At 37.0% G+C, this 16107-nt stretch overlaps 1 protein-coding gene and 1 long non-coding RNA gene across 6 annotated transcripts in view; one reads left to right on the top strand and one right to left on the bottom strand.

Annotated features, from left to right (window-relative positions):
- The window catches only part of RALGAPA2 (Ral GTPase activating protein catalytic subunit alpha 2), a 327987-nt gene that overhangs the window by 76520 nt on the left and 235360 nt on the right, over positions 1-16107 (top strand). For 3 of the 5 annotated variants that reach the window (XM_075064508.1, XM_032790845.2, XM_032790843.2), the window contains 4 exons: positions 4639-4754; positions 8787-8925; positions 10949-11148; positions 12334-12558. In XM_075064508.1, coding sequence (XP_074920609.1) covers positions 4639-4754; positions 8787-8925; positions 10949-11148; positions 12334-12558 — 680 coding nt within the window. The remainder of the gene's footprint in view (positions 1-4638; positions 4755-8786; positions 8926-10948; positions 11149-12333; positions 12559-16107) is intronic. The other 2 variants (XM_075064510.1, XM_075064509.1) reach the window with 1 other exon arrangement.
- LOC142046510 (uncharacterized) lies at positions 52-4305 on the bottom strand. Its single transcript, XR_012655454.1, has 2 exons — positions 3317-4305; positions 52-544 (listed from the first exon to the last, which is right to left on the bottom strand). It is a non-coding gene; the product is annotated as an uncharacterized LOC142046510 (long non-coding RNA).

The following is a 16107-nucleotide window of genomic DNA, read 5'->3' as shown; positions in this document are numbered from 1 at the left end:
AAATGAATAAACAATCAAGTCTAGGGCATTTTCAAAAGATTACAAACTGGCTGAAGAGACACAGGCCTTTATTAAAAGTTATTATAGTCCCTAAAGCTTCATTCAGACAAGATCAATTATTTCTACTATAAAACATCTGTATTTTTAATCAAAAAGAAACATCTTGCATATTATTCTTCTAGTGCTACCATTCCTCAATTGCCACACTGTGATCATTTAAACAGTGTTGCTCTCCAGGGCATTTCTACAGAACAAGCATATATTTAATACTCAGATTTGTTCATTGGATTGTGATTTTAATTTTTATCAAGTATATTTTTTCTCCATTCTGATGTGTATGAAACTTACACATTCAGAACTAATCAACTTGAAAACTGTTGATTTAGCATTAAAAAAATTAAAATCCAGACTTGGATTACATACATTTAACAACTGTAATTTATATATTGCACATATAATTGTTATATTATACATTCAGTCACTGTATTTGGCCATCATCTTCAATTCAGATACCCAGTCAGGATCATCTTCCTCTTCAAAATCCCTAAAAACAGATTAAAAGAATAAATTCTCAAAGCTAAAATTATACAGTCATAAAAATCTTGACTACTATTTTTCCTTCTTCCACAATTATCCCACATATCACATTGAATTACAGTCAAAATAACCTAATTACAAAAGGTATATTCCTTACACCTTTGTGATTAGGGAATGGAAAGGTATTACTTTTTGAATTCATTCCAATTATAGCTTTCATAAGAAAACAAAGAGAAGGTCCCGATCCACAAAAGGGACTAAGGTGTTGCAATGCTGAGCATCATGGCATCTAACTTTTAGGCACCCAGAAAATTACATGAACACCACTGTGATCCAGAAAGCCTGAGTTAGATATCTAGGCTCTCATATAATGAATGAGGAGAGATGGGTGGCTTAAAATGTGACCTGCAAAGCCAGCATGCTAGGCAGAGAGCCACATAAACCAAAAAATGGGAGAAGCCAACAAGAGGAGTGTGTGCTAAGCCTTTCAGAAAGCCTTTGACAAGGTCCTTCACCAAAAACTCTTAAGCAAACTAAGGCCTCCTCTATGCTACAGGAGAAATTCAACCTAAGCTACGCAATTTGTGAATAGTGTAACTCAAATCAAATCAACTTACTGGGAGGCCCACATTACGCGATATCAACGGGAGATGCTCTCCCGTCGACTCTCCCTACTCTTCTCTATCCAGTGGAGTACAGGAGTCGCCGGGAGATCGATCTGCAGTCGATTTAGCGGGTCTTCACAAGACCCGTTAAATTGACTGCCAAAGCACCACTCGCCCCTCCCTAGATCACCCAGTAAGTATAGACAAGCCCTAAGTAGACATGGGATAAGAGGGAAGGTCTCTCATGGATCAGTAACTGGTTAAAAGACAGGAAACAAAAAGTACGAATAAACTGTCAATTTTCATAATGGAGAGAGGTAAATAGCAGGGTCCCCCAGTTATCTGTACTGGGACCTGTGTTGTTTAACATACTCATAAATGATCTGGAAAGGGGAGTGAACAGTCAACTGGCAAAATTTGTAGACAATATAAAATTACTCAAAAAAGCTGACTTCGAAGAGAAAGGGATCCCACTAAACTGGGTGACGGGGCAACAAAATGCCAGACGAAATTCAAATGTTGATAAATGCAAAGTAATGCACATTGGGAAAAATAATCCCAGCTATACATACAAAAAGATAGGGTGTAAAATAGCTATTATTGCTCAAGAAAGAAGTGATTGGGGTATGGAACAGCTTACACATGAGAAGAGATGAAAAAGATCGGATGGTTCATCTTAAAAAAAGAGATGACTAAAGGAGAGATATGATAGAGGTCTATAAAATAACGAATGGTGTGGCAAAAGTAAATGGGGAAGTGTTATTTACCCCTTCACACACCACAAGAACTAGGGGTCACCCAATGAAATTAATAGGCAGCAGGTTTAAAAATGAACAAAATGAAGTGCTTCTTCATACAACACTCAGTGAACCTGTAGAACTCGTTGCCATGTGATGTGGTGAAAACCAAAAGAATAACTGGGTTAAAAACAAATTAGATAAGTTCATGGGTGACAGGTCCACCAATGGTTATCAGCCAAGATGGTCAGGGATGTAATTCCAAACCTCTAACTGCCAGAAGCTGGGACTGGACAACAGAGGATGCATCACTTAACGATTGCCCTGTTCTGTTCATTCCCTCTGAAGCATCTGGCACTGATCACTGTTAGAAGACAGGATACTGGGCTAGATGACCATTGGTCTGACCCAGTATGGCCGTTCTTATGTCAATACTGAACAACAGTAAGGAAATCTGTAATTTATTTAATTCTGACATCACTGGTATGTATAAATATGGTACTTATTAGCGAATGCATAAGTGGTACTATAAAGAGAAAAAAGGTTCAAAATATAAAATAATAATTTGGGAGAGAGAACAGAGATGTATAAGGAAAAAATCAGAAATGTCCAAAGTGTCCAAACAGCGTAGGTGGGCATCACACACTCTAAGGCCATTCAATAGTCTCGGGTTCAGCAGTGTGGAGTCTGAAAAGTCCTCCTGACAGACCAGCAAGAGATAAGCAGCCATTCAGTAGACATGCGGCATCCTAAACCACACTGCAGCCACGCGACAACTGTTTCTGAGGCTCCAGGTGTGCTCAGTTGCCACACATCTCACCACTTCACATCTGAAATGGCTGCACTTGCACCAGAGATAGCATGGCAGGCAGCTTGACGTCAGATGGGCAAGTCTTCACTAGCAATGTTAAAGTACTGTCCGTGGCGGCGCTTTAATATGGGTGTGTAGTTACGGCATAGCACTTGAAGAGTGATTAAAAAACCACCCTCACAAGGGGAACAGCTCCCACCACTGGTGCACTGTCTACACTGGCACTTTACAGAGCTGAAACTTGCAGCTCTCAAGGGGAGGGGTGTCACATCTTACCCCTGAGTGAGAAAGTTACAGCACTGTAAAGTGCCAGTGCAGACAAGCCCTTAGTCTCTCATCAGGCTGAGTGATGAGGAAGGAGTTTATTACAGTGGGAACAGCTCATTCCCATTTGGCTCACCACAATGTGGCAAGTATGTGAAATATAGTAGTGAAAAAGTATTTTGAATTTCATACTTTAGTAGCAATAAATGTGGTCAGATAAAAGAGGCATGAATTTATATGCTGAAAAATGATAAAACATTCCAGGTTTTCAAGAGAAAAGGTTATTTTTGAGCAATTGCTCCAACAAATCTAAAGAAAACCATGAGAGCTGAATATAATTTTTAAACTGTGCTGGAACATACGTGTCTTCTTCATCAGATCTTGGTTCAAGCCTCTCAGGATCCATTATAATGGCTTCACCTTCACCATCTATTTCATCAGATACTTTGGTTTCCTCAGAGAGTGGACCTTTCAATAAGTCTTTAGAGACTTTGAAACAAAGGGGGGGGGGGAGAAAGGGAACCCACAATAATTTAGTGTGAAAAAAGAAAGCTAAAAGTGTTTCAAAACCAAAATGAAATGCCAACAAAATTCACACCTCCCAATGCCTCACCAGTCCCCCAAGTTTTGAATATTGCTCCTAAATTCTTTCTACCGCCCACTTTGTTAACTCCTCCAACCAAACTAAGCTCCATAAATCATAAAGTTTGTCTTCACTGTAGTTAACCCAAATTATAACTTGAGCGTTGCCTTTAACTCAAGTTCCATTCACACACAAAATCCCTTAATTTGAGTGTGGTAGTATTTTTATTTGAGCTGACAAGCCTTTTAGCTACAGCTCAAGTTAGCACAATTATTCAGCTGCTAACACAATTGCTCTGTATTGCTAATACAATCACTCTGTCCAATAAACCAATCATTTTGTGCGGCTAAGGGTATGTCTACACAGCCAATGTCAAAGCAGCAGCGCTTTAACGTGGCTGTGTAGTCGTGGCTCCAGTGCTGGAAGAGAGATCTCCCAGCACCGTAATAAAACCACCTCTGTGAGGGGAATAGCTCCCAGCACTGGAGTTCTAGCAACACTGCCAATTTAAAGTGCATCGCTCAGGGGGTTGTTTTTTTTCACACCCTTGAGCGAAGAAAGTTTCAGCACTGTGAGTGACAGTGTAGACAAGACCTAAGTGTTGTTTTGCAGCATGGTTGCTTTGACTTGAGCTAGGCTAACTCAAGACGAATTAACTTGGATGTAGCTAATTCAAGTTAATCCTGCAGTGATGACATAGCTACTGGTAATATTCACTCTACCTTACTCCTGGGGGAATTCTGTGTCACTGCGCAATGCAGAATTTTGCAGAAAAAGACGGTTACTCACCTTTGTAACTGTTGTTCTTCGAGATGTGTTGCTCATATCCCTTCCAGTAGGTGTGCGCGCGCCGCGTGCACGTTCGTCGGAAGATTTTTACCCTAGCAACNAGTGGTTAGAGGGCTGATGCTGTTTCTAGCTATATATTTTGGGTAGATATGAAAACAATCCAGCTGACTAATGGTACGTGGCTTTATGTAGTCAGTATCTGTATTTATACTATAATATTTTATAAAACATGACTACATCACAAATTAAAATTATTTATACCACTATTATAAAATTTTAATCTTTTTAAAAAAATCTTTCTCTGTATTTTAGCGAAGATTTATCCTGAAGAAATAACTCCACTTCTGCCAGCTGTCTCTGGTGAAAAGGTTGCTGAGGACCAAACCTGCTATTTTCTTCAGATATTGTTAAAGTATATGGTAATCCAGGTGCGAAAAGAATATTTTGTAAACTCTTTAATATGTGGGGGAACGTACCTGTGGTGGGAGTTTTTCGTTGTTTCTACTTGTACAGTATTTTTCAGATGGAGGTTATTGTCATTCAGAGAGTTGCTTTTTTTTTTATAAAAGAAAGGAAGTCAAATATTTTGTTGTGGCTTTTGTATTGAAATTGGTTATTTCTATCTCAAGAAATAAAACAAGTAAGGGATGATGTTATATCATGGGTTTTTTTTTTGTTTTGTTTTTGTTTAAAAAAAAAAAGCTTTAGTTTATATCCATAAAGAAGGTTTCTCACAAGGTAAACAGTTTCACACAAATCCTTAGTCACTATGCTCCAGCATCTGACATCAGGAAGCTGATTTCAAAGCTTAATTAATTCTGACTTTTCATACAATAGGTGCACTTTGCATGTATCTCAAAAGCTGTTAATAGAATAATCCCTCTCTCAGCCATCAGTATTGCTAGTATGATAAGAGGTGGTCGACCCATTTCAGTCAAACGATTCAGTCATAACTCTTCAAATCCCTGTTGCTGGTTACGTTACAGAATTCTGAAGAATTCTAACAAGTAAATTACTCTTCATGTAACCTTTGAGGAAGGTCATCCTGTTAAATCAAGATAAAGCCAAGAACTTATGAAATGCATTATAGTAAGCCACACCTCTGAATTCATGTTCTCCACAGGACTTCATTCCATATTGTCCCCTATTTTACCGCTAGTCTCTAAGGGTATGTGTACACTGCATCTGGGAGTGAGTCTCTCAGCCTGGGTCCACTGACTCATGCTAGCATGCTGAAAATAGCTGTGTAGACATTGTGGCCTGGGCTCTGAAGCCTGGGAGGACTTGAGAGCCTGAGCTCCAGCCTGAGCCACAACATTAAAAGATCGTCTACACATCTATTTTTAACGTGCTAGTGCAAGGCTTACTAGCACACGTCTGTGGACCTGGGCTGGGAGGCTTGCTCCAAGATGCAGTATAGATATAGCCCAGGATTTCAGCAAAGCTTAGAAAGTTCATTGGCTGTTGATTTAGTAGCACCCATGGCTGTGACTGGTTTGTTTTCTTCAGCTAGATAGTTGCTACAGCAGGATTTGGTACTGATGTTGACAGTGACTTTGAACATTTTTTAAAAATGGACTTTGTTTAATCTAGAATCTATTTTACATCTAAATGGACCCTCTACCTTTTAATTGGTCATCTCAGATAGATGTTTTCCTAGGGGCATATGATGTCATTGAGTTGTTGTGACAAAGGGGGGCAGGGTTTGCTGTGAAGATGGGAGCTAGGTTGTTCTTCATGGGAGAAAGCAGTCCAGAATCACTAGTCTTCTCACTATACTCTTCCTCCCTATGCTGCTTGGTCCCAACTTGCTATTTTAGGTGTTAAATAACTCTGATATTTCTTGTAAAAAAAAAAAAAATTAAGGTAATGAAAAACTGAAAGGTGGAAAATTGATATTTTATTACTGGAGATGCATTTTAGGAAGGTTATGTGAGCAAAATGGTAAATGGGTTTTAAGTGTTTGTGTCATCTTGCTTAAAGTGCTGTTTTACTGTACAAAGTGACTATGTAAAAATGATACCCTTCCTATTCAACAGAACTGTTCCCTTTATATGTATAAACATCCAACATACTATGGTGCAAAAATATGTTCATAGGGTTTTTTTAGCGCTGTTGGCCCTGCAAAGCCAAAATACCTTAGGACTGTGTGCACTGCAGATTCTGTTCCATCTTGGTTCGTCAACAGAAATGTGCATTAAATTCTGATCAGTTACACTTGCAGAAAATGGTGTTGCACTCGTGCAGCTGAGGACCCTATACAAACCTTTTTTAATGATAATGATGGTGATGGATGAGATGAAAAGCACCCATTCAGAGTATGGAATGAGTGTGCAAAGCTGACACTTAGGGAAAAGCCATGCTTTAGGGAAGAAAGCAGCAGACAAACTCCCTAATGTTTAACGGGACTAAAGGCTGCGTGTATTTTGAAGACTTTTCTTTGTGGGAAACAAATTTTTATGTCTTTGAATTCAGACCACAGTTTTGTTGTTAGTTTTTTGGTTTTTGATTTTTTTTGGAGAAAGGAGAGCTGATGCGGTGTGCATTAATTAGCTTAAGTACATTGTGTAATTGAAACCAAAAGAATGGCCCAGTTAGTTTATAGCATGTAAACTGAGAATAGAGAAAAGTTAACTGATACCCCTGATTAAAGATGCAAAATAGAAATAAAGTTTTGGCAGAAATAGACACTTTTAAGCTGAATTTTGTTTTTGAAACTAAGAAAAACAGAGTAAAGTAGAAGCAATCAAGAAATATTTAGTGGAAATTCAGCTGACTATGTCAGGTGACTTGAGATGGCCAAAGAAAGCGATCACTGGACAGTAAATTTTAAAGGCAGTCATGAATTTATATTCTTGTGCAATATTTGCAGCATCAGAGCAAAGAATAATTTTGCAAACATGAATAAAATAGACATGTTTAGGGATGCTACTCACAAGTAGGTTCATTTTATTTTATTTATTTAGATTTGACATTATGAAAAGAACATATACAAAATCCCTGAGTACTCTGACAATAATTAGATTTACTGTAACTACACTGTGGCATTAATACATTAAAATTGACTCCACCAACCTAAAATAATAAAGTAGGAGTAACAGTTTACTTCAGACCGTAGACGGTAAAAGAAAAACTTCAGACAATACGTTCACTCCCAAAGCGTACATGTGTAAGTATTTGCAGAATGGGGCCGTGCAAGTTACAGGATCTTCGGTGATTCTGGAAGTTTTAAAAACATTTAATTGGGATGTAGGTTCATTATTGATGAAAGTGGGAAAACGTAATAGGACTATGGCTGAAGCAGACAAATCAATGATGGAAGGTAAAGGAAGAACTAGTATCCCTTCTTAATTTTAGATGTGAAAATACGAAGATGACTAGAGTTGATATTTCCTGGTTTGGTGTACAGAGATCAGGTGGACTTTTGTGGGAATTTGAAAATAGAAAATTTTCAGTTACTGAGAATTTTATTTGCTCTTGAAGCTGCTTTTAAAAAAAGGGGGGCAGGTATTGAGTCAAGTTGAAAGAATGTACCTCAGAAGAATGGTAAATGAATTAAACTGGTTTGGTATTTACATGGTGTGAAGTTGATATGAGAGATCAAAATCCACAAACAAGATTGAGCAAGTAGAAGTCTGTCTCTCCCTTATTGCAAGGATGTCTATCTTCACCATTCTTCTTTGCATCCATGGCACAAATAGTTAGAGGAAGCTAACACATGTAGGGTTTTGTGACTGGAACATGCTTACTATTTTTAACATGCCTATATTTCAGTGAAAAAATCACCACAGTCTTTAGCACAATTTAGCAATGCCTGTACCAAGATACTGCAGATCAGGACTGGTCAGAATGGTACGTGGAAGCTCACATAATGTGTGCTCACAACACCTGACGCTCACCAGGACTGACATACTGAAGCCCTAAAAAAAAATAATCAGATTTTGCAGTCAGCTCCCAATGCCAGTGGCAAATATGTGTGGCTCAAGATTGAGGCTTCCTAAGGTTATCTTCTACGTGCATATGCAACTCCATTAATGACAGGAGTTGGTTATGCTGATTATGAGAGAAAAATATACCCTGGAGAGACTAGTAGCTTCATAGAACCCTACTTAGAGGTAAGAAGCTTTGTTTAATCTTAGTAAAATATTGTAACAAAATACAATGACATTAATTTATGACATTTATGTGAATGATTGGATTATAACAGTATAAGTGTGTCAGCTTTTAATGAGCTTCCTTTGTGCTTACTTTTTAAATGACCTGGCATGCATAATTTTTTTTTCTTATGCTCTTATTGTACTCTGTAGCACTTTGGAAATAGAATACTAATATTTCATATCTATTATTGAAGTGTTGTTTTCCATCTTCCACATTCAGTAAAGCAGCATTTCATCAACATGGAGAAATTTTTAATAGAATGTGTATTAACTTGAAACATTTTTTTTAACTCCATGGCAAAGGCTGCAAGCTTAGAGTGGAAGAATAAGGAGAACCAAGACACTGGTTTTAAGTTTCTCTTCGCCTTGTTTAGAAAGTATTATCTTCCTCACTTGTTTCCATCTTTTACAAAACTAACCAACCTCTACAAACCTGTGCTTGGTAAGTAGTGAGTTTTACTTTTAAGTAACAAAAATATTTGGTGGTTACTTTCTGTAGTTTCTTTGTGATCATTACAACTATATCTGCTGAATATATGCGTGACACTTGTGTTATTTTTAATGGCTTATAAGAAAAAAATATTTTCTCTAGTCTGTTTTAGAGTCCCCTTTTGATATTAACATATGGGTGAAACAGACTGTTAACATAATTGTATATATTTTGCATTTTTATCAGATTATTAGGTGCCATTCATTTAAAACACCTTAATCTTTCACATCCAATCACAGCTATTAGTTCCATGGGTTATTTAACTGTTGCTTTAAGGAAAAACGGGTTATAATACTTCTGGTTGGATTCAATTCCTCATGCCCCCTGGGAGGAGTGGCCTGAACACAGGAAGTTTTTATTGTTTTGTTTTGTTTTGTTTTGTTTTTTTTAACTCCATTCCCAACATGTGGGCTGGGGCCAGTCCTGCATTCCTTGAACACCCAAAACTTCCATAGCCTTCATGTTGTTTTAGGTTAACAAAGAACATGCATAAAGATAGTAAAATACATGATACAGGGTAGTTGTTGAAAGAATTGTTAAGGTGCCCAAAAGCTTTTGATACAAATAAAATCATGTTTATTTTGTCATCTTCATTTTTGAAGGGCAGGGGAGATCGAGAATGGCTTCTTAAGGGTATGTCTATTCTTTGAGCTGGGGTGTGATTCCCAGCTTGAGAGACATACCTGTGCTCGCTCTCATTGAGCTAGTGTGCTAAAAACAGAATGTAGGCTGGGTGTCAGGACAAGCTAGCTGCCGTGAGTGCATGACCATGAAAGATGATAGGCAAATGCTGAGGTGGCTAACCTGTCCCATTTGCTCACAGCTCTGTGACTACACACTAAATTTGGTGCACTAGCTCAATGAGAACTAGCACAAGGATGTGTCCTCAGGCTGGAAATCGCACCCCCAGCTCAAAGTGTAGACACACTGTAGCATGGCCTTTGGAGGCTGAGGTGTAGATGTGAGTACAGATGTACTGTGAGCAGGGGTTAGAACTGCAGAGCCAGTCAAAAAATCCAGTTGTATGATTAAAGGCTTCCGTCTCTCTAGAAATGTTGAAATCCTTTTATTTTTGAGCTGTTCCTAATACACCAATTGTGGTACATTGGAACTCAAGTGCTGGTGTTTGAATGGAACCAAAGCCATTAATACTTGACCAGTATTAATACCTCTCCTCAACATCCTCCCTGACTGTGAATCTTTTCCTCTTCAATCTATCCAGCATTTAGCAGCTAGTACAATCTTACATGGTTGAAGTGGCAGTGAAGTTATTCACCCCTAGAACCCCTTCACTCTTTCTTCACAACATTCAAAGTACTCATGCCCACTTTTAAGCCTCTGCACAACTCTGTCCCACCTATGTTTTACCTCTCATCTATATAGTTCCTCTCCTGTGCTCTGGTCGTTCTTCACACCTTGAGCCCTTTGCCTTTTCTCCACTTCTGCTGTGCTTTTCTCACACTGCTCCCTGCACCTGAGTTGATCTCCCCTTTCTAGTGTGCCTTAGCACATCCTTTTTCCTTCTTCAAGCCTCACTCTTTCCACTTGGCTTTGCACTATGTGATTGCTCCTGATTTATTTACTCCATCCCTCTTTTACCTTTTTCTCAATAAAAATGATGAGAATTTATAAGCTAATTTTACGTTCTACTGTGACTCATATTCTTACTTTAAACTCTTGTACCTCCCTTCCTTGTCCCTTTTTTTTTCTGCTTGCGTTGTCTATTTATCTGGTATGGATTAAGATCTTCAGGGCAGGAGCTGTGCTTTTTTTGTCTTGTTTCTCTCCAGCACCAATCAAAGTGATGGCAGTATATAAATGTATATTACTAAGGATAATATTAGGTATAAGCAGCTGGTGCATCACATTATTATTTCACATGGAGAAAAAATGCTATAGGTCTAATGTTCAATTCATTTCACCAAGCAGTTGTGTGGTTTTTTTTTTTTAAAAAAGATGTATTTAATCTCACCAGATATTCCTGACTTGAGGCCAAAACCAGCATACATTACTGCAACTCGGAATAATGAAAACATCTACAGCACGAAAATCCCATTCATGGCTGCTCGTGTTGTTTTTATTAAATGGCTTGTAACCTTCTTTCTCGAAAAGAAGTACTTAACTTCAGTGCAGAATACTAAAAATGGAGGAGAAATGCTGCCTAAAATCATTCAGGTATGTCATAAACTTGCTTGTTTCCTTATATATATTCTAGAGAAGCTGCAGATGATCAAAATATATTGACAACTGAAACAAAAAGGAAATGCTCTGCTTAGGTGGGTGAATGACGGAGTTTAAATTAGCTTTCCTCTGATGGAGGAGTGAGTCTTTGGAGGAACACCTTTAGCAATGTACCGGAAAATATTTCTGTAGCTGTTTGCCGTTTGCTTTATTTAAAGAGGAAAAGCAACCTTCTGAATACAATGTAATCATTAGACATTCTTGTTCTAAACCAGACATTCTTGAACTTTTTTTATATTTTTTTTATATTGCAGACCATTTCTCAATAGAGAGTTTCTTGACAGCGTCTTTAATAATCACACAACATCTTTACAACAACTTTAGCAGTTGTTTACAGTGAAATACTAGTGAAGTATTTAATGTATTTTCAGCTTCTTTTAATACAATTTAGCATCTGAAAGTGAGGAAAAACAGTACCTATATGTTCCACCAGCAGTCTCCAGAGGACACATTTAATTTACAAGTTACTGGTTCTAATCTGGCCAGGATTGGTAGCTTCACACACCAAGAGTTTCATAGGAAGCTGTTGGCTTTCGCTGCCGATTCTCTAAAGATGCTTCATGACTATGACTAGGATGACAATTTTTTCCAAACGAAAAAAGTGACTTGGAACTCCTTTGCTATTCTCTTCCTCCCCCTGCATCTTTTCTTCCCCAATTTCTCTCTTCTTTCCGATGGAGCAAAGTGACCTAAGGATCATCCCCTACCACTGTGCCCTAATGTGCCATCTATTTTCTAAAGACTAAAAAGCAATAATCTTTGAAGGTAGATCTCATGTTGGAAAATCAAGGTTGTTGGTGTACCCCATCGGTAAACGCCTTTAAATTTCCATGGTCCAGCTCACCCTATCTTGTGGTTTCCTGTCTCACAGTCAACAGATCTGAGATAGGGGACTAGGATGCACATTAGGCATTTAAATATTAAAGACTAATTTTTTGCTTAGCTCAAGTTTCTTTAAAGTTACATTCAGTTACTCCAGGGATTTAATGGGTTTGTGAAAGTTGCTGGTAACTGGAGTTTAGAATAAGTAACGGCCTTTGGAGGCTGAGGAGGTTTTTGATATGTTTATATGCAATATTTTACAAGTATTTTATTAGGCTTGTATTTTCTCCTGTCTAGACGGTTGGTGGTGCAACTCAAGATAAAAACCCCGAGTTGGAAACTAGTGTGCTATCAGAGCAAGAGAAAAATCATTCCAATAGCAGCACTTTGTCTGATAGGAGACTCAGTAACTCTAGCCTTTGCAGCATCGAAGAACAACATCGGACAGTGTATGAGATGGTACAGAGAATTCTGTTGTCCACTCGAGGTTATGTCAATTTTGTTAATGAAGTATTTCACCAGGTAAGTAGTAGGAGATTATACATACTATTGTGCTTCTGTAGCTTAAGTTATACATATATAAGTGCACTATGTGGCTAAGTGTTATGTGAAAGAAAACTGTAAAGGCTGCTGAACCAGAAGATTGACTAAAACTTCGCCATGGTCCCATCTGCGAGTCCTTTCTAAGTTCAGTCCTTAGATGATGATTATTTATAATTTTCCAAAGAGAGGAAAGTACTATTTGTTAAAGAAGTTTTCATATATATTATATACAATATTTTAAATATATTAATTCATCTGAAGATGTAGCTTTTAAGCTGGGATGTATGCAGTTAAAAAACATAAAATGTGATATTGTGTTCTGCCCTTCCCTCTGTCCCCCATGCTTATCACCTTGAGTCTGTTTCCCATTTTCTGATTATAAACTGACTAGTGGTTACCATTGAAAACTTAAGTAAGTTTTTAAGATTTTGTATATCTACGTGATAAATTTAGAAGAGGGTTCTGAAATAAGATAACTTGCAAGAGATGTAGGTCAGGAAAACAGTATTATTTCTGCAGTATAACAGGATGCTGTATATTAGCATGATTAAAAGAAGTTTTGACATTTGCCAGCATTGAAAATCTCAAATTTTTTCTTTATCAGGATAAATTAGTAATTTGATAAGTAAAGATAAGAAAGTCAAATAGGAGTACAAATGTGTTGCTCAGACCAAAATAGCAATTCTGTCACACTTCCCTAGATCATTTAATGCAACCTTGCATATGAATTTTGATGTTTCGACTCTGCTGCATAATTAAAAAGCATGTAGTGTCTGCTACTGCATAAGTGTATGCAAAGCTGAGTTTCTGCAGCTATGATCAAAGTAAATACATAATTTCTATGTAGAGAACAGTAAGTGTCATCATTGGATGTTTTCTCTTAGCCCATGATATTAATTTGTCATCTTCAAAAAAGAAAAAAAAAGGATTTCAGAGGAAAATATCTGTATGCAGTACAAATTGTTTTCTATATTGAAAAAGAGATGGAGGTGATTTGACACTAAAGAATAGTTTGGTATCCTTTATGGTATACTGTGTTATGCTGCCCTCTTGTGGCTTGATGATAAATTAGTTCAGCATTGCTTCAAAGTACTTAAAACTTTACTGTAAGTAGTGATTTTCTTTTATCTCCATAACAGAAATTTGCTTTGCCTTTTATTTAATATACATATGGATTATATACTTGAAACAGAAAATAGATTTTTGGTCTGCCTTTTTCTTTTAAAGAAGGGGACGTGAGAATCTCTTCTGGTCACTGTGTAAATTAATTCTCATGCTTCTGAACCCTCCCTTTAAGGATGTATATTGAAGCAGCCTTCCCTCCAGCTGATTAGGGATGAGGAATTATTAATACTGTCCTACTGTTTTTTACCCCAGGAATGGTTAACTTTAAAGTAGCAGAAGGCCTCAAAATCCACTAAAACCTTTTGGTGGGCCATGCATTTTTATGTATTTATGTATTTATTTATTTATTTTCAGGATACATATTGCATAACTCAAATATTTCCTACAGTAGACCATGTTAACATACAATTAACCATGTATTAACAGTGTAAAACTGAAGTATTCTTAAATATAAAAGTCCTTTATAGCCCAGCCTTTAAATAAATAAATTAAATACAAATTAAACAAATCTATAAAGAGCAGGGGATTAAGAAATGAAAATAATGAAACAAGTCTGTCTTAATTTTTTTTCTCTACGTCTCCCAGTTTCTGCCGCCCCAAGGGCATAGGCTCCGCTATATGGCCACAAACAAATTAGTTGTGGGAGCCAATGATATGGAGGTAATCAAACCTGGGTGACATGGGGCAGAGTCCATCTCCTACATGAGTAGGCAGTAATTTTACTAAAAGACTGTGCCCCTAAACAACCTGGCTCAATCTTTAAAAAAGAATTCTTTTTCTGGGGCTGCGACTCCGCCGATGGGTGGCCAAATAAATGGTTTGGTGTCCTGGATGCAGTTGCCCATGCCAGTTCTAGTTTCTTAATGCGGCACCACGTGTTGGTCAGAGGGAATAGTATTGACAGATATCCAGATTCCAAGCAAGATGCCACTGCAGTGTTCCCTGTCCAGGTAGCTCAGGTGGAAAAAGATTAAGACTAGACTCGTATCTACTCGCTACAGACTATATTTATGAAAAATAGGTAATTATTCCATAGTTAGAAGTAAGCCTCTTATAAAACAGATTTTGATCTGCATCGTAATATTTGGGGGAGGGCGTAAGGGAGGGAATGGCACATCTGTTGCCAAGATAAAACGTTTTTACCCTATTTGAGTTAATCACACAAGGTATGCAGTGTTATAAAACATTACAAAATAAATGTTCATCAGAGTCCAAAAACTCTTCTAACTTTGTTATTACATAGCATGGACACAAAGTGAAAGATTAATTCAGTAATCTGAAGTTTTAACCACTATCGAATGCAGAGAATCAAAGTTTTAGTTGGTTAAATTCTAATTTTAAAGACTACTACATGTTGAAGTAGGAATTTGATATTGGCGTAACAGCCTACAGTGACATTTATGAGGTTCCTCAAGATCTCCTGTTATCCAATGTCTTTTTCCCAAACAAGGGACATTTCCTTAGTAAATGTTATGGTAGAGTTTAGGTTGAAAGTATATAACTAGGGCTGTCAAGCAATTAAAAAAATTAATTGCAAATAATCATGTGATTAAAAAATTAATTGCAATTAATCTCAATGTTAAACAATATCATTTATTTAAATATTTTTGGATGTTTTCTACATTTTCAAATATACTGATTTAAATTACAACACAATACAAAGTGTACAGTGCTCACTTATTTATTTTTCATTACAAGTATTTGCATTGTAAAAAAATGAAACTGTATTTTTCAATTCACCTAATATAAGTACTGTAGTGCAATCTCTTTATCATGCAAGTTGAACTTACAAATGTAGATTATGTACAAAAAAACTTGCATTCAAAAATAAAACAATGTAAAATTGTAGAGCCTGCAAGTCCACTCAGTCTTACTTCTTGTTCAGCCAATCACTCAGACAAACAAGTTTGTTTATATTTGCAGGAGGTAATGCTGACTGATTTTTGTTTACAATGTCACTTGAAGGGCAGCATGATCTCCCTTTAAATGTAAACAAACTTGTTTGTCTTAGCAATTGGCTGAACAAGAAGTAAGACAGAGTGAACTTGTAGGCTCTGCAGTTTTACATTGTTTTGTTTTTAAGTGCAGTCATTTACAAATGTAGATTTTTTTTGTTTTTAAGTTGCAGTTTTACGACAAAGAGATTGCACTACAGTACTTGTATGAGGTGAACTGAAAAATACTATTTATCATTTTTACAGTTCAAATATTTGTAAACAAAAATAATATACACCTTGATTTCAGTTACAACATAGAATACAACATATATGAAAATGTAGAAAAGCATCCAAAATATTTAATACATTTCAGTTGGTATTCTATTATTTAACAGTGCAATTAAAACTGCAGCTAATCGCGATTCATTTTTTGGAGTTAATCGCGTGAATTAACTGCGATTAATCG

Source organism: Chelonoidis abingdonii, chromosome 3 (genome assembly GCF_003597395.2).
Source record: "Chelonoidis abingdonii isolate Lonesome George chromosome 3, CheloAbing_2.0, whole genome shotgun sequence".
Classification (NCBI taxonomy): Eukaryota; Metazoa; Chordata; order Testudines; family Testudinidae; genus Chelonoidis; species Chelonoidis abingdonii.
The sequence above is the reverse complement of the archived record's forward strand: the minus strand, read 5'-3'. Positions and strand labels throughout refer to the sequence as shown.